The following is a 19,772-nucleotide window of genomic DNA, read 5'->3' as shown; positions in this document are numbered from 1 at the left end:
TCATATTTTCTCAACAATCAACTGTACTTTTCCTGCAGGAACCGGATCATAAAAATGAATTATTGTCAGGTAAGAAACAAGTAGGTAACGAGAAACAACAAAATAAAATGTAGACCACAGACAATGATGATGATGATAATGTTGAACGACTTCTGCAGAGGAACCACAGATATATGCAGAAAAAGAAAAAAAATATAACGAGAGAAGAAACTTGTTTTTACATATTTTTTATATGCATAAGTTAATTTTATTTTATGTTATATTGAATGCACGTCGCACTAGTTTTATTATCTATAGGTAAATATCTCATGAATACGAAAAAAGATATTAAAGAAAAAAATATAAAAAAATAGTGCAAAATTGTGTGATGGGAACCTGCAATAATAAAAGAAACAGGTTCAAGTATCGCGCAGTGAAGGGGAGATAAAATGGGATTTTATTGGTTTTGGTCTAGAAAGTTCTATATGATTATTAAGGAATGTCATTTAAAGAATTGTATAGATTTTTTTAAGTTAATGGAATGTAATTAAGACTTTTTGTTATATCTAGTTGATTAGCAGCCATTTTGTCAAAGAAGTTCTTGAAAAATCGAATTGTATATTAACATAAATTTTTGCAAGTAAGTTCCTCTTTTAATAGTCCGCATACAAGTCTTATTGGGAAACAGTAGAAGATACTATATGATCTATACGAGATATTTATTGTTTCTTTAATTTAATCAATACGTATTCACTCCATGAGATACGAAGACAAAGTGAGTCATTAAATGTCATCTGGTCATTTGACGTTAGGTTGTGACAAGTCTTCTCTTTTTCTTTAGCTCTTTTGTTCCAACCGAGGTTTTTGTGTCAATATCTGTCGCTGTTTAAAATAACAGAATAAAGAATGGTTGAAATCAAAGCTGGATTGGTTTTGTTTTAAATGTTCGGGCTAGCATCTCGAAGCTCTTCATCTTCGTCTACCTCTTCATCTTTTAGACTTTCATTTGACGATGTTTTAACATTAAAAGTCGAGAAGATCATAAATTAATCCATTTGGTCATTTGAATCATATTTTCTTTTGTGTTCTCCTGGATTATAGAAAATTCAATTTGCTTGAACAAGATACAATATACCAAGTCTATTATCTCCTGTGGCTTTTTCTGTTTAGAGTTGATAAGAAACAATTTATGATGACATCTTATGTATTTTAATTCATTCAATTTCGTTACTTAATTTTATACTGTAATAAAAAAATTATTTAATTAACTTAGTTGAAAAAAAATCTTAAAAATCTGTTAAAAATCTAATTAATAGTTAAATTTAAATATAAATCATACTTAACTCCTCTTCGAAAGATTTTAATACCCGCCACTGTCTATAAGGTGAAAAAGTAACTCTACGAAGATGCATGTCGTTTGGCAACTTATCAGCTTCCATACAACGACATATACATTAAGTAATGCAATAATAATAATGTTTTGGCACGAGAACTGCAACGTAATTTTACCGGCTTGACATTGTAAGAGGTTAGACCTGTTAAAAGAAACTGCGGCATCGTGACTCCTAAAAAAAAAATAAACAAATTTGTTAAGAAGCTTTCATACTCACTTACCTTACCACACAACAACATTTTAATGTGCCAATAAATAATTATCATGTTTAATTGAACAAAATCAGATATTTTTTAACAATTTTTTTGTTAAATATTATGTGAAACAAGGGCAATAAATGTTTCAATTATAATTCGATTCGCCAAAGGGGTGGGAGTGTTGGCTCAAGTAAAATACCAATTGGATTTACTCATCTGGAACAAAAATAACTTTACAAACAAGTATCGCGCATAAGGTAATATTTTTTGCTCTATTTAAGTTACAAATATGCGAACGCGATTAAATTCTTTTTTATTTACTAAAACATATAGTTTTGCATACTTTGTTGCAGTGAAATATCCGAGAACTATTATTTTTTTATTAGAGCAATTATTAGTTTTATGATAGAGCTTTGCTCAAATCAAAAGCGAAGAAAAAAACTTATAAGCTGCAATTATTGTCATAAATATGTCACCTAATAATATAATATAATTTAAATATCAAGAGGGAGATTAATTAAGATACCTTTTTTTCTATTGTGGGAGCTTATATCATTTTCACACAGAGGACAACCAGCTGTTGGTACAAAAAAAAATGTTAAAAGCCTGCGATTATAATTTATAAATAATTTATATTGCTTGAAATTAAAAGTACCTGCTTGCTTCGGTGTTCGACTAAAAGGACGTATAATTAACTGACTAGAAACGAGAGTGAAATGAGCAGCGGAACAGAATAAGCGGCAGATCGAGTCAAGTATTTTGCATATAAAATTATAATGACTACAATTTATATAAAAGTTAAAACGGTCGATAAATTGCACTTTTTGTATGCGGACTTTTTGTTTTTTTTTTGTTTAAGTTGTTTGTTAAGGATCAAAGAATTGTTATTGGTCTTCTTTTTTTCAACTATCGATTTGATGCAAATAATTTTTTTTTTAATCAACTTAATACTCAAGGTAAGTCTTAAGCTTTTTTTCTGTTCAAAGTTATTTACCATTCTAAAAGATAAAATATTTAACTTAATTGCTTAAATTTGTTTTAGAAATTTTTTATTTAATTTTCTTTTTTTTTTGCTTATATCATTTTTTTCGAAAATATTCAAATAGTCAAAAGCTTCAGAATTTTAAGTTATTTTTTATTTTTACTCAAGTGTTACTTTAATTTTTTTAATAAATTTATTTTATTTTAATTAAAAAAATAAAAATAAAAAAAAAATATTTTTTTTAATTAAAAAAAAAATAAAAAATATTTTTTTTTTTAAAAAAATAAATTTATAAAAAATAATTTTAATAATGACAATAATTAAAATATAATTTTAATTTAAATTTAATTTTTTTTTAATTAAAAAAAATCCATTTTCTTTAAATTTTTCAATTTTGGGTCGATAAAATTTTTCAAATATTTAAAATAACTTTTGATTTTTTTTAATAAAAGACTTGATCGATTTTGGTAGATTTTTAAAACTATTGATAAGTAGATTAGTTCAAATTGTACAATTTTTTTTTTGTAAAAACTTCAGTTCCTAAAATTAAATTGTGAATAAACTTCAAAACTCACCATTTTTGTTAATTCAAAATTTCCAAGTATGCAAAAAAGGATAACGTGAATTCGCTTTTGTACATTCCTCTATTAAACGTATACTTATAATTAAACACCTGTAACTGCAGGCGATGATAATTGCCAATATCATTAACATTGCTGCAGTTTCATTCTAGAAAGAGCACGGATCGAATCAAAAGTTTATTTATTTTTAATTAATTTTTGTTCATTCACTCCGATTTTTTTTTTGTGATGAAAAATTTAAATTTTTCGATTGCTATTCAAACTATTCTTTAATTTGAAATGATTTATAAATGTCAATTAAATATTTATTTTTTTTTCTCCAAGGTTAAGAGTATAGAATATTTGTCTGCCTACTTACCTCAGAGCAAGACAATTGAGAGTTGGTAACTTACCACACCCCGAAAATTGCTGCCGTTGCCTCGAATTGATTTTATTATTGCCTCTCATCAACGCCGTTTTATGACAAGTTTATTAATTTATTCGGATTGTTGTTTCACATCACAGAGAAGTGGGAGATGTGTTAACAACATCAATTAATTCCATACTGAGCGATTTGCCTGAGAAATACCAGACTGCTCCATCGCACTTTCAAATTCCTCGAATGTTCTGTTTTTTTTTTATCTGCTGATCTGATTTGTTTTTTGTTGCTACAAGTTTTTAGATCAACTATCGACTAATCAATTTGCATATTACGTCTGATGACAATGCGTTGTTGCACTTGAAATATTCTCGTGCAAATAGAAATTGACTTGAACTTGTCATAATAAATATCTCACTAGGTTTTAACATGCCAATTACTTGATTGAAATTTGCACATATTATTGTTGCTTATTAATAAAATTGCCGGTAACATAATCCGACATGTAAGTTCATTAAAAGCCTTTTTCCTCGCGTCGAACGATATGCAAAATCAAGCCCATGTAATAAATCATAAAATAAGATAATGTCTGTAGCCTTTGATGTGTTTACTCTTGGATACATCGCTCCCTTTTTTGCATAAAATAATGAAATATGAGGTGTGAATAGACTTTGAAAGGATTAACTGGGTACGAACATGTGTTCCTTTACTCTATGTGACAAAGACAACGAACGATGGCGATACAAAAAATATGATAATGCAAATTATTATTAAGAGCAATAATAATTATAAATTAGGTAGTTAACAGCTTCAAGGTCGATCAGGTGTTTCTTTGTTGCCTGAGGGAACTTTTAAATGTACTTTCGCTTCTGTTTTTGTTTCCGCTCAATTTGATCCGCAAGTTTGATCAAAATATTGACACCAAAGAAATAAATGCGATTGACAAGATTTATTTTGGGATAGGAACTAAAGTAAGTAAATTAAGAGGTTTAATTGGAATTAAGAAAAGAAGGTAGAAAAGTTTTTTTTTTACTTTTTGAGAAGATTTTGGAAGTCAGATCTATTTCATCTTTAGTTTTTAAATATTTTACGGATTTTTTACGTATTTTTATATTATTCGATTTTCAAGCTTAAGACCCATCAAAAAGGCATCCAAAGAAGTTTTCCATAACTTTTGTTCAATTTTAAGCTTAAAAATCATCAAAAAGACATCCAAAGGCATTTCCCATAACTTTTGATCAATTTCAAGCTTTAATTAAATGAATTTCGTTATTTAGGCGTCATGAAATTTATCAAAAATAGTGCATTTTTTGTACCTTTTTGACATACCCGATTCCCTAAAATCATAAACCATTCGAAATTCAATGAAATTTGAAGCCTAATTTGAGTGTTTTTTAGCTTGAAATTCATGAAAAAACCAGTTCAATGAAAAATTTCAATGAAAGCCTGTGAAAAATTTGAAAAAATTAAAACTCAAATTAATGAAAATTTAAAGCATAAAGGAATACAAAGTTTGAAAACTTCAAAAATGATTTTCTAATTACGAAAAATTTATTAGATTTTAAGATGGATATTTTTGACTTCGTACATTTCTGTCTTACCCCCCTCGATGCTTTTTTAAATTTTAAGAATTTAAATCCAAGATTTTTTTATTTTTAAACTTTACAACAATCTTTTCTTTGAACATCTTTGATGGTTCTTAAGCTTGAAATTGATCAAAATTAGAAATTCAAAAAATCGACATTGGTATTATCAAGAATGGAATCCATGGATAAAGGAAGTCTTCAAACATAAAAATGAGCCTCTATTTTAAGGTTTCTATGTTATCTTATCTTTTTATTTCTCATGCTTTAATGTTCTCTTGTAGTGAAATTTTTTAAAAAAATTTTTAGAAATTAGAATCCAAGAATTTCTTCCATAAAATCTTGTTAATCAATTTCTCACGCAAAATTTCACAAAAACAAATTGATTTCAAAAGCAATTGCATCCCAAATTTTGATCTAATACCGATAATCAACTCAACATGTTTGCGGTGACCAATTTCACACCAAATGTCACACTCATTGAAAATTACATCCAATTATAATCTTTTTCCTCTCTGTCCGTAGCTGCACCACTATTTAGGTGTACAAACCAATCGGAAAATTTGCACACACATAAATTTCATATCTCACCCACAAAGTGTTGGTCTGTTTAGCAAAACCGAGAAACGAAAATGTAAACCCAATGTGTAATAACGAAATTGATCACAAACTGAGAGAGAGAAAAGGAGATTATTTGAGTTTTGGTCCAAATGAACTTGACCACAACATACCAAACAGACATTTCTTACGAACAACCCTTGTTTCACACTTTTGATTTAAAATACGAAAAAAAAAATCAGAAGAAACGAATTGCAAACAATCAATTTGTTTTACATGAATAATTTTAAATATATAAAAAAAATATTCGTGGGAGAGAGTTTTCCTCTTTGATGTTTGGTAAAGTTCGCATTTAGTGAATAAATTGGGCTTCTGAATTTTTTATTTATCGTGTTTGCGCCCGCAACATGCAGAACCAACCAAGCAACCACTGAATATGAATGGCATTCGAATTGCTCAAATGTTTGCATAACTGACGTTCTTTGATGCATAAAATATTCATCTAATTGCTCAAACATAATCCAATTCGCCGCATATAGTAGTCACATATAAAAATTTATTACAAAAAAAGAACGGTAATAAAATTAAAAACCGTTTTTATTGAAAATCCTGGGAGCATGACGATCGACTGCTGCTATTACCTGAACTGATATTGAATGTTAAAAAAAAGTAAAAACTCCCCTTTTTTTGTTAGTTACCCCAAATTAGACTCGTGTGAAATTCAATATGTTGACTGGTGATGTGTGTCTCTCGTCATCTGTGATTCAGCTCAAGTGGCGATAAGTTAATTTAAACTCGGACAATACCTTCATCAATGCCACACGACACACGCTGCCGACAAATATATCACGTTTCATCAGATTTAGATTAAAAAACAATGATATTTTCATGTACCTTGCGACAAAAAAAAAATATAAAATAAACCGATCGACTAAAAAAAAACAAGAATGTTCATGGGTGTGGATAAGTGTGACAAGCGATTACATTTTTACATTCTACCAATTTCACACATGAGACAGCTTGCAATTTGCGCTCCGCAGATTGAGTTCGCGGAAAAAATTAGATTGATAAAAATGTAATGTGATAAAAATCTGTGAAAAAGTGTGACAAGTACTTTGATTGATTGGCGCCACATGTGAGACAAATACAGACTTACTACAACTTTTCGAAAGGGAGTAAATTCCTGACCCATAATACTAATAATGAACTTGAAGTCGTGAATTGCCTAGCAATAAAAAAAATAACGACAAAAGTATTGATTTTACTTCCATTTTAAAATTACTAGAATTAATGTGTGTGTTGAAACTTATCTCGCTACCTGTGTTCCGAGCCAAATAAAAAAAATGTGTATGAACAAATGTTAATTTAATACATAATCACAAAATAATATCATGTTGTGCATAAATCGTATAATAAAATAATAAAGAAATATATATACAGGAATGTATCTAGTGTATGACTGATTTCATGCAGTGACTTTATTTAGCCGAGGTGATTTATAAAATATTTTCATGCTGTTTTTGGTCGTTTGCCACATTCTTGGCTTTTGGAACAAAGGAAACATTTGCATAAGTTGTTGGGTTTCGCCGTCGTCATCATAACAAAGATGTGTGTGTGGCGAAACAAAGAATTCTTTTAACATGGTTTTCATAAATTTTTGTAGAAGAAAAAAAAATGAAACATAACAATTGTAGAAATCCGATTATTAAATTTTGATCTAAATGTTTTGGGCAGGTTAAAGAGATAAACTTTGATTTTGATTTCAAGAATGATTGAATAAAGTCATTGAAATTGACTTCTAGATCAGATCAGATCAGAGAAGTTTTAAGATATTTAACAAAGAAATATTAAAAAACTCATAAGTTTTCAAGAAATTCAGTCTCAAAACATTTTCAAATAATTTTATATAATTTTAAAAGAATACCAATGAAGAAGTTTTCGTTAAGTTCTCTTCGTTAAATCTTTCTTCTATGAAAAAAAAGTTGTAAAAATAAATAAGAAGTTTATAAGTATCAGAAAAAGTAATGGACTTTCGTGAAATACCTTGGAAATATCGAAGGATGTCATGTCCATTCATATCAAAAATTTTCATGATAAAAATAAATATAAAAAACCTTAGTAGAAAGACACTACTTGAAGACAATTTGATTTGACCTTATTTGACTTGACTTATTAAGTTATTTCTTCAACAAAACTCTACCTCGCTTTTATAAAATTTTTTTTAGCATCTCGTGTTCACCAAATGAAGTTCAGACACAAAATAACTAAGAATGCTACTAATGCTAGTAGTAAGCAAACTTATTTCAAAAATATTTCACGTTGGATTTAAATAAGAATTTTTAACAGTCTCTATTCATAATCTTGCCCATTCATTAGCTTCATGTCTCGCTTCATGTATTCCTATAATTGCAAGATCGTACTATGTAAAAATCACTCTTCACTGTTTAACTATTTCGGGCAGAATGAAAGGATTTTTATTGAAATTAGATATTGATGAATTTCACAGGCTTCTATAAGTTATTTTATTTTATGGCTGGCAGAGCCAGCAATAGTAACACAAACAGGCAGTACCCAACCACATGTGTTTACATATGATTAAAAAAAACATTAATATCACTACAAGAGAACATTAAAGAGATTGAAGAACATAAATATCAGACAAGATAGACATAGAAGGTAAAATAGTAATTTCAAGTGTATGTCACGAAGCTTCCGTATCCGTGCGCCAAAATACTGTCGATTCATTGCTTTTTGAACACATCAGGAGTACCATCAAAGATGTTGCAGCCTCCAAAAAGATTGTTGTAAAGTTATAAGAACTATGACATAAAAATAGTACTTCCTGTAAATCTTATTCTGTTTAACTTCGACCAGCAGTGTTTTCATTCTGAATTCGTTGAAAAAAATATTTTGTTTTACTTTGAAGTTTTTCATCTGCAATATATGTCCTTTTAGGTATAAAATTCATAGAATAAGATTATTTTTGCTTCAATTGTTCCTGCCATGCTTCTGGAATTTACTTAGAAACTTTTTTAAGAAAATGTATCAATTTTTGTACCAATGACTTCAATTCAATATTTTTTACTTCTAATTCAATATAATTTAGTTCACATAAATTAATAATCTGAAAAAAAAATTAATTAAAAAATTTTAATAAAAATCTTACCTAAAACTGAAACTAGTTGCCTGAACTTTAAAATTCGCCTTCTAACTAATTCACTCTTTTTTCCACAGAACATTAAAGTTATTGTTCCAAATGGCCTTACAACATATTTTGTCATTTAACGTGGTTTGTCCAAAAAAAAAATTCTTTGTCATGTCATATCACAGCAGCATACTTTAAGTAACAATTTCATCTCTTTGTAACGAGATACTTATTTGAAAACATTTCGAGGCAAGTCGCGTTAAGTGTGAATTCCAGTCCAACATGACACTTGATTCCTTTTGTTTCGAGTGTTGTTCTTGAATTACTTTACCAACTTACCTGCAAGTCTAGGTATATGTGTTAACATCATGGACAAGAATTCAGGTGTATTTTGTGACACAAATCCTTTTTTGCTTTAATTCGTTTTGTTTTGCGATTTACGACAATGTAAGGCAGCAACATTACATGACAATTTTTTTTTTTCGCTCAAAACACTCTCATTAAGCAGACAGAACTGGGTAAGGGTAATAAATAAATTATAATTGTTTTGCATTAAAAATTAATAAGCAGTCGTTATCTCCCTCTCTCGCGCACTCTGTGTTCCAAAGTTGTAATAATAATAATAATATATCGCGATATGCCTTAATTATGACGTAAAATTAATAAAATATTATAATTGTGAATGTTATAATCGCATGACAGTGTGTGATTTTAAATTGTGTTAAACAAAGGTGTGGTCTACTTGGACATTTTGTTAACTCGATACTTATCTTGCGATTACAACTGAATGGCAATTAACAACAAACCGGATGAAAATCAGATGTTTAACCATCAGAAAAATTCAGTCATTCACTCGGTTGTACAGGAAATTATGTTTTCCGAAAAAAAAACGCAAGAATCGATATACATGTCGGAGTAGATTTTTACATGTAACATTAGTTCTTATTTTGTCATTTTTGGGAAAAAAAAATTTTTTTTTTTCATAGTAAATTGTCTGTCTTTGGTTTTGAACTTTTATGGGATCTGAAAATTAGAAAAAAAATAATTATTTAAGATTTTTTAAAACTTACACTTTTTAGTTCTTCTTTAAGAATTTTTGCAAAATCTGAAATTAAAAAAAATATAATTATTTTAATTTTTTACAAGGGTTAGTTCATTCCTTGAAAATATTCTCCAATCCTGAAAATAAAAAAAAATTTAAAAAAATCTTAGTTCATCCTATAAAAATCTTTGAAAAATCGGAAATAAAAAAAATAATTTAAATTATTTTCAAATTTTTATAAAATAAAAAAAAATAATTAATGAATTTTTTTTAATATGACAAGTTTTAGATTTTTTTAAGAATGTATACAAAATCTGAAAATTTAAATAATTAATTGAGATTTTTGAAAATCTTACAAGTCTTAGTTCACCCTTTAAAAATTTCTTAAAGCCTAAAAATAAAAAAAAAATAATGGAAATTTTTTTTATGCTACAAGTTTTAATTTATCCTCTAAGTTTTTTTGCAAAAAAAAAAAAAAAAAAAAAATAAAAAAAAATTAATTAAAAATTTTTTGGAATTTTTTTCTATCTTACAAATTTTAGTTCATCCCTTAAAAATCTTTGCAAAATCTGAAAACAAAAAAAAAATATTAAAATACTTTAAACCATAAATCTCGTAAAATTAAATAAGTTTATCCAAAAACCTCAAATTGCGGTTTAGTCGTTCGTTCCGAGACAGCTGCCCAAAACCTAATCTGTTTCCATCCATGGTCATTTGCAATATATTACACGCGCGCGCCAAATACGAAACAAAAAGGTTATCGTTAATGTTGTAATCATTAGTTCAGCAAAAAGAAAAAAACAGAATGTGAATTACGATGATATCCTTTATTGATTTTCCTCCAACATTTTCCTTTTGCGCTCCTTTCGTTAAATGTTAAATGAAAAGGAAAACTAAAGTTGATACAAAATTTCACCTATACGGAATGTAAAACAAGGAGTGGTATCTCAATTTTGTCATAAATCAAAGGTCCAAAAAACTTTTTGACGAAAAATTAATATTTCCCTTTTGCTTTTCCGGCCATTTGGTATTTGCCAAATCCACACATGTCTCCTCTACTGGAGTCTGCTATAAACAAAGGATTAGGATATTTATCACCGAGCAACTGGCTCCCCTTAAAACAAGAAGACGAAGAAGAAAACCAGGAAATGAAGAAGATGAAGGAAAAGTAGAAAAATGGTTAAAAAGAATTGCTGATCATTAATATTACGATAATAAGCTTAACTTTGCCATTGTTGGCTCATAATGACCAGGAACATGCACCTTTTGCCAGAGAAACGAAGAAAGAACAAGAAGAAGAAGGGTGATGTTTAATTTATGGTACGTGCGATGAGAAAGTGAAATGATATATAAAAAAAATGAACAATCAAGCTAATAATAGCTCTTAAAATACTCGTGATAGAAACAATCAATAAACCTAATTAAAAACACACATGCATGTTCTTTTGTGATAAATAATAAAAAAAATATTTTATGTACCTACAAAAAAAGGCTCGATTGACACATGTAATACCACTCGAATCACGTAGCAAACGAAATAAACCAAACGAACGAGAAAGAGAGAGAGAAAGAGGTTCAACAACACTTGACTTGCATTGTTCAATCAAATACGTCATAATAACAAAAAACAAACACAAAACTATTAATAAACAATAAAGTTATAAATATGTAGACACAAACACACACGCGATCATTCCAAGAGAGAGTACATCATTGAAATTACTATTATTATTATTACATCAGATGGATTTTAATTAAAATGCATCGTGTTCGATATATTGTTACGAGTAAATAGCAAAATAACAATAACAAAAAAATTCAGTCAGACGGTATTTGAAAAATGCACAAGGGATGATGCTTATTGTCTGCGGGGCGATTTTTGTAGTAGTTGCTGTTGTTGTTGTGGGTGAGTATTTCGCAGGCGATATCTGTGATTATATAGCGTAAAATAAAAATTTTTAAAACGTATAATTTAAAAGTTGTACTTTGTAGTTTGAAATGAGTGGTAATTTGTTCAGCCAATCAGATACATCAAGGTTGAGTGAGTGGTTTGGCTGCTCTATTGAGAGACATTTGAATTATGGATATTTGAAATTGGAGTTCGTTATTTTTTGTTTGGGTAAGTTCTGTATCAGGTTATTCAAATTTTACAGGAAATGAAGAAGATGAAGGTAAAGTAGAAAAATGGTTAAAAAGAATTGGATCTTACTTTAATTTTAGATTGAATCGTGTTCATGGAAAAGGTTTAGTAAATTAGAATCAGAAAAAATGATACATGAACCAAATGTGTATGAAGTCTCAGATGCCAGCTTAATGGTTAAAGCTTAATCGATAACATCGATGATAGAAAACTTGCCAATGCCTTATTTGACAAAAATATGACTAAGTAAAGATGGAATTTATCCAAAACTATCATCCAAAATAATAGGTCAAATATCAATTGATTGTTGGATCTTGAAGCCTGTTTTTGGAAAAAACTCTCCATCATCAATAAAGAACAAAAGAACTGATAATGAGTAACGATATTATATAAAAGCTTTAAACGATCGTTTGTTTGGAAGTTAAATCTGTGAGAAGAAGCAAACAACGAGCAAAATAAACTTCTTTGAACAGGATGTCGGGATTCACAATGACAATTAAGAGCTATCTAGCGGCATTTTATGTCAAAATGAGAAAAAAAGGAGAAATTTATGCTAATTTTAGCATGATTCGTGTCAATGGAAAAGGTTTAGTTAAGTACAATCAGTCATTTCATTCAGATGCCGTATTTAACATAGTACAATATCATTCCAGATACAGATTTCAAGATGGCTGACTCGAAAAATTTGAGGGTATAGGTAATGATGATTTTTTGCCGCCATTTTTACGCTTTGCCTAGTGCTAGTGTCAAATTTTGACAGATTCAAACAAACCATTAGCTAATTTGGATCGTTACTTCAATAAAGACATGTTATTAACCTTTTTTGATGAAAATTGTGCTTCACTAGTATTTTTGTATTTTAGGTTGTAACCGGCGACAGGTAATGTCGCTATAACCTGTCGTCGGTTTTACGGAAAAACGCAATTTTTGTGGCTCGAGTCACCTTTTTTGTCCATAAAGACGTGGTTGAGAGATTCAGAGGATTTTTGGAAAAAATAAAGCTGTTAGAGTTAAAGAGGGTTTTCAATAAATTTCGGTTACATTTGGCATCCCTTTGTGAGATACGAACAAGGTAAATTTGGAATTCCGGGAAAAGAGTCAAAATGACTATTAAAAGTTTTTTGAGGCCTTATGCATTTTCAAAATTTTTACAATAGGCAATCAGTTTAGATACATATTTCAAGATGGCTGACTTGAAAAATTTGAGGTTAAAATGAATTTTTTGCCGACGCTTTGCCTTGTGCAGTGTCAAATTTTGACAATTAAACAAACCATTGAGCTAATTTGGATCGTTACTTCAAAAAACAATTCCATTTTTGATGAAAATTGTGCTTCACAAGTATTTTTGTATTTTAGGTTGTAACCGGCGACAGGTAATGTCGCTATAACCTGTCGTCGGTTTTACGGAAAAACGCAATTTTTGTGGCTCGAGTGAAGGAGTAAAGACGTGGTTGAGAGATTCAGAGGATTTTTGGAAACAATAAAGCTGTTAAATAAAGTTAAAGAGGTTTTTCATTAAATTTCGGTTACATTTGGCATCCCTGGCAGAATTCGAGTCCGTGACCTTTGGATTTCTAATCCTGTCGCCGGTTACAAGGTAAATGGAATTCCTGAAAAGGAAAGCGTAAGTTTTTTGAGCCTGAGCAGAAAATTTTTTCATAGGCAAATCAACGTAAGGAAACTCCAATACATATTTTAGAAAATGAACTTGGAGAAATAGTACAATAAACAACTTTGAACCTAAGAAAAAGAACTTAAAACTTTGCTAAAGGAGTAAGATTTTTTTCATAAATGTAATTTTCAGTAGTTCAATTTTTACAAAAATATAATAATTAATTTTCAGATATGATACAAAAACGTAATTCATATATAAAAAAACATTTTGTAAAATTAAACCTTTCTCAAAAAATCTGGATAGAAAAACTTACCATGAATTTTCGAATAAGTAACCTGCCTGAATTCACAAAAAAATCCATTAACTACTCTGAAAATGATTTTTTCCCATTTTATTAGATCTGATCACTAATATTTAGTTTTTTTTTTGTATTTTGTTTAAATATAGTATTCTATTTAATTAATTAATATCTGATTTTAATAAAATTTAGTACACTTTAAGACGGCATAGTAATTCTATTCTCACAAAAAAGGAACAAACTCACGTCAAATTCACTATTAATTAATATTTATAAGTATAATACAACTTTTTGTTTAATTCTTGAAAGCTTTCCTTCTAATTTGAAAAGTTTTTTTTTAAAGTAAAATGAGATGAAAAATAAATTAATTTTTTGTTTCTATCGTCTAAATATTAGAAAAAATTTTTTGTTGAAATTCAGTTTTGAGCGATATTGCTATTTTTTTACTCTACGTGATTATTTAAGTTACTATAGAAAAAAATTATTTTTAAGCGAAATCACAGAATATTTTATGATATTTCTCTTTTTTTGTTGAACGTCATGTTTTGTATTTTTTCTGAACTTAAGAAGTAGTTTAATAAAAGTTGGTTCGTATCTTGTACGAATTTTAATTCACGTTTGAAAGCTTAAAAGTCAGAAAAGGGCTTAACAAGCTTTTTCGTTCAAGGCAAAGACTTGCGTTACTGTTCCAATGCCTTTTGTCGCCCCTTCTCTGAAGAGAATTCTCATGCCCGGTTTAACGTATTCCGGATGCCCGACGAAGCGGAATAACGCCGAGCCAGATTTGCCCGTCGAGAGGCCCTGGGAGCCCATAATACCTTCGATAATGGCAGTTTGTCGTATCGAGTTGATGTGCACGGTGCATTGGAATCCCGCGTTAATTGTCGTTTTGTGATGCAGCACACTGATGGTTGCCTGAAAGAAGTACGACCCAAATGGCGGGCCTTCGTCGTCGTCATCATCATTCGCGAGAATTACCATTCCGCTGCGAATTTGAGGTAAGTTTTCGGCATCCGCGAAGGAAAGTGATGCACTTTGCAATGCCTTGACGATGCGGCATGGCGCTTTGTTCCGATGAATCGTTTGAATTTCGATCGGTTGGAAGGATCCGTCGTTCAGGGGACCAACTTTAGCTTTTGTATTTTCCGTAATAATTCCTTTCACGAGCAATCCGCCCGCCACGAGACCAATTTCGGCAACTTTGAAGATCTCGTCGATGTGAAAGAGGATCGGTTCCTTCTCCAAACGCTCTTTTTCCGTGTTGCTCGTGTCTGGCGACAGTACAAAGAGGAATTTGCTCAATAAATCAAGTCCCACGCCCGTGACATTGGAAACGCAAAAGATTGGAACGACATTTTCGGAGAGACGAGCATTCGCAGTTAGCACATCGTCTTCGTTATAAATGACATATGGCACTTTGCGACATCCGATCGAGGTGAGAAACAGCGTCAATTCGCGAATTGTCAACTCGGGCGATGTCAAATCGATTTTCGTGATGACACAGAAGAAGGGCATCCCGAGAGCGCGAATTATTTGCATGTGTTCCTCCGTATTGGTGCCGAGAGATTTGTTAACGCCCGCTGCGGAAATTACCAAGCACGCAATGTTCGGTAAGTAGCCCGATAATGCGTGAACCGTGGTTTTCATGTAGCGTCGATAGCCGGCGCAGTCCATGAATGACACGAGCTTTGTCGATTTGTCGCTAATTTCTTCCGCGGTAATCATTTCGCCGCCGCCGTAGTTGATGACGTTGCCATCGGCATCGAAGCCGAGTGTTTCGTGACTGATGCAGGAAGTTCGACCCGTTTGGATTTCGTGCAGATGCCGGAACATGTTGAGACGAGCCCTTCCGCGACCGTTATCCATCTCGTTTTGCGTTAAGACGCCGAGGAGAGTGGATTTTCCGGCATCGTTGGCGCCTAAAACTGCGACGCGGAGCTCGATGTTGTGCTGATCTTCGGGAATTTTGCGTACGAGGACTTCGCAAACTGAACGACGACCTGTGGGAAAATTGAAATTTTATTTGAAATAATTTTTTTAAGGTAAATTTTTTAAAAAATTTCACTTTTTGTCATTTGTCTTAATTAAATTTAAAAAAAAATTAAAAATTTTTAATATTTTTTATCTAAAAAATTGATTAAAAAATCTTTAAAAACGTAATTTCTTAATGAAATTTTAATGAAAAAAAATTAATTTCGTTATTAAAGATTAATTTTTGAAAAATATTTATTTTTATTTTAATGGAAAAATTTTTTTATGCCCCATTTCAAAACGTTCTAAATTAAAAAATTAATTGAAAATTGAAAATTAAAATAAAATTTTTTTTAAAATTAAAAAAAAATTAAATTTTTAAAAATTTTTTTCAAAAAAATTATTTTTTAAAATTAATTTAATATATTTAATTAATTCTGAATTTTTTTTAAATTAATTTTTAATTAATAATTTTAAATAACGTTAAATAAATTTAAAAAAAATTTATTACAAAAAATTAAAATTTTTTTTAATAAAAAAAAAATTATTTTTTCAAAATATTTAATTAAATAAATTTACTTTTTTTAATTTTTAAAAAATAAATTGAATTAAATTAATAATAAATTTTTTAAACAATTAAATTAATTAATTTTGACAAAAATAGTAATTAAATATTAATTTAATAAAATAATAATTAATAAATTAATTAATATTCAATTAATTAAATAAAATAAATTAATTTTAATTTTATAATTAAAAATTTTTTTTATTAATTTTTTAATGATTTTAATTTAATTTTAAATAATTATTATTAAAATTAATTAATTTTTAATTAAATTAATTTTGATTAAAAAATTTTTAAATGTGACAAAATGTGAAAAAAATTAAATTAATTTTAAAATTCTCAACTCACCTGGAATACTTTTCCTCCTCAGAACGTTCGTCGTCGCACCCAATTTCTGCGCCATCGTCGTCAAAGTCTGCAACGACGCATTCATGTCATTTTCCGTCAATCCATACAACTGCCCGTTATCCGAAACGCCAATCTCGTAAATTGCTTCGCCGGCGCCTTCCCTCAAACGCCACTTCATCTGTGTCACCAAATGCTCCAAACGTTGCGCCCCCGGATTTATCAGCTTCAATTTGTACTCAATGTTGCCGAGTTGCGGTTCGGGCGGCAACTTGCCCTGATCAAAGTCCAAAATTTGATGTTCTTCGCGCCCATTTTCGCCGCGATATTTTTTGATGTTGCTGTGATGCCGCGAATTGCCGTTCGTGTCTTTGTAACGCGGATGATGTCCGTTCGTGCGATGTCGCGTCTCGGATCCCGCATTGTCGTCCTCCGACGGATCAAAAAGACTGAAAAATCCATCCATTTTTGCTTGGAATTCGTCAAAAGTTGCTGAAAGTGAAGAAGAAAAAAAATCAGCTGATCAGTTGTTTTGTTTGTAAACACTTTCTATCTTTTTTCCCGTTCGTTCGTAATAAATAACGTGATAATTTGATGCGATAATCATGGAAATGGAGGGAGCAACGACTCGTTAGAATTGAACAAAATTGCGCAATGTGAGTCACTTTTCTTATCAAAATTATTTTTTTTTAATTTTTTTCAAAGATAAGAAATTAGCCACGCACAAAAATTTCGAAAAATTGCTTACGTGCTGCTTCGCGCCACAAAAAATAAGAAAATTTATTCCACGAAAACAATTTTTTTCTGAAAAATTTCGTGTAAATCAGCTGGCAAACGAGACTAACACCGTTCAAGACACTCACTGAAGTAAAATAAATTTTATTATGTGTATAAAACCAACAAATACTCGTCTAATGGACATACAGAGCAATGCACGTGAAAGCCATTCAAGGCCGATTTTTCGGATTGTGTGCATGAATCTTAGACAGGAACAGTTTTTTTGTTTGAATGAATGTCAAAGTCAGGTCAGATGAAGGTTGAAAAAGTGAAGATTTGGGGTTAAAGAACTCAAAAATTTTAAAAAATGAGAAAAAATTTTTTTTTTAATATTTAGAAGTTTTTTAAACTTTTTTTTTTATCTAATTTTCATTTTATTTTATTTTTTTTTTAATTTTTTTTTACAGATTTTGAAATTTTTTAATTCAATAAAAAATATAATACTAAGAAAAAATTCAACGAAAATTTGAAGAATTTTGTAAAATTGTAAAAAATATAAAAAATTCTAAAAATTTTGAAAAATTAGAATTATTTTTTATTAAATTTTTGAATTCTTTAAGATTCAAAAGTTTTTAAAGAAAATTAGAACAAAAATTTTAAAAAATCGTAAAAAATAAAAAAATATTAAAATTGACAGCTGTCAAAATTTTTGCTTAACCTATAATTTTATAAAAATTTTACGAATTAAAAAAATTTTTTTTAGCTTAAAATCTTAAGATGGCAAATTGAAGTTCACAAAATCTTTCAAATTCGGTAAAAATTGAAAACTGAAATTTTTGACAGCTGTCATATTTAAAAAAATTATTCTAAATAATTATTTGTCAAAATTAGAAAATTGACAATTCAAAAAATAAATATCAAAAACTATTAATTTGACAAAGAAAAAAATTGAAATGTCAATTTACAACTAATTTTGACAAAAAATTATTTAGAACCAATTTTGTAAATATGACAGCTGTCAAAAATTTCTTTAAAACGTCAAATTTGATTAAAGAGATATTTCAAAATTAATTAAAAAATTTAAATTAAAAGCAAAAATTATGACATTTGACATATTTTCTCCTGTTAAAATTTACTTTTGAAGAAAAATTGACAGAAAATAATTTGACAGATGTCAAAATTTTCGTTAAAATGACAATTTCTATGCAATTTTAAATTTTTTTGTTGTTCAAATTGAACATTTTATTAAAAAATTTCCTTCATTTCTATAAAAATTTACATAAAAGGTCAAATTTCAATAGATAAAAATCTAAAATTTGACATTTCATCTGACACCTGTCAAATATTTTAATTTAAAATCTTCAAAAAATCCGTTAAAACGATCCTCCCTACCCCTTAAACGTCTTTTGTTTAACAACATTCGCTATATAAATAAATATTCACCTACAAACATCATCAAATTATCGCACAGACACTCAAACAACTTGCGTTTCAAACAATCGACCAAAGAAAGAAAGACCTGTTTTAATAAACAACAAAAAAACTGTTAATAACTAAAAATAAAATTCTGTTTACCAACAAACAAAAAACGGCTTGCTGCTCACAGCTGTTCGCCTGCCAAAAGTCGCATTAACAAGACGAAAAAAAAAACTTGGCAACGACTTTTCGAAATATTTTTATCTTGTCTTTAACCGAAATTGCGTTTTTTAAACAAAAAAACCTCAAAAATACGAATTTGACCCAATTTGGTATCAAAACTTCGATAACTGAACTGAATATGAATCGAAAGTGAAAGGGTATTGCACCACCATACATAACTGTATTTTTTATGTACGTTAATTGGAATTGTGTACACAAAGCCATTGATTTTTTTTTCTTCCTATTTTTTCATTGAATTTTCTTATAAGCAGCTTATTTTTCACTTTTCTTGAGTATATGTTCTAATAATTTCAATAATTTCACGTGCCATGTCACGATTTCGAAGAAAAAACAAGAAAAACTTTAAATTTTTCTTTGTTTATCGACTTTGGATTACCAAAAATGGCGAAATTTTTTCAGCGCTAATTTTTTTTCGGGGAATTTTCCGTTGTTTCATTCGATTTTTTAACAATTTTTATGAAATTCGGAGGATACATACCTCAAAAATCCCGAAAATTATCAAATTTGTCAAAAATTTTGGATTTTTTTAACAGAAATTTACATTTTCAGAACTTGTTTAATCTTGTTTTGTTTTGCAATGAGAGTCAGCTGAGATTTTTGTGAGGCGTCTCTCAGTGATAACATTCACTTTTTCGTACTCCTCA

General features: G+C 29.3%; 1 protein-coding gene across 2 annotated transcripts; it reads right to left on the bottom strand.

Annotated features, from left to right (window-relative positions):
- Nucleotides 1–14,102: 14,102 nt before the first annotated feature.
- On the bottom strand, nucleotides 14,103–19,693 carry LOC134834114 (GTP-binding protein 2). Of its 2 annotated transcripts, none has more exons than XM_063848663.1 (3): nucleotides 19,607–19,693; nucleotides 16,756–17,244; nucleotides 14,103–15,871 (listed from the first exon to the last, which is right to left on the bottom strand). In XM_063848663.1, the coding sequence occupies exons 2-3, from the start codon at nucleotides 17,216–17,218 to the stop codon at nucleotides 14,517–14,519; spliced, it is 1,818 nt and encodes a 605-aa protein (XP_063704733.1). In that variant the 5' UTR covers nucleotides 17,219–17,244; nucleotides 19,607–19,693; the 3' UTR covers nucleotides 14,103–14,516. The 2 variants fall into 2 exon arrangements, with proteins under 2 accessions (XP_063704733.1, XP_063704734.1); XM_063848664.1 differs by lacking the exon at nucleotides 19,607–19,693 and adding an exon at nucleotides 17,501–17,593.
- Between the last annotated feature and the right edge of the window lie 79 nt (nucleotides 19,694–19,772).

This window comes from Culicoides brevitarsis, chromosome 3, assembly GCF_036172545.1.
Source record: "Culicoides brevitarsis isolate CSIRO-B50_1 chromosome 3, AGI_CSIRO_Cbre_v1, whole genome shotgun sequence".
NCBI lineage: Eukaryota > Metazoa > Arthropoda > Insecta > Diptera > Ceratopogonidae > Culicoides > Culicoides brevitarsis.
Note: the sequence above shows the minus strand (reverse complement) of the source record. Positions and strands in the feature narration are given on the sequence as shown.

Coding starts and splice junctions, on each gene's coding strand:
- LOC134834114 (XM_063848663.1), bottom strand. CDS start 17,218: ATGGATGGATTTTTCAGTCTTTTTGATCCGTCGGAGGACGACAATGCG. Junction 15,872..16,755: donor GAGGAGGAAAAGTATTCCAG/GTGAGTTGAGAA, acceptor ATTTTCCCACAG/GTCGTCGTTCAGTTTGCGAA.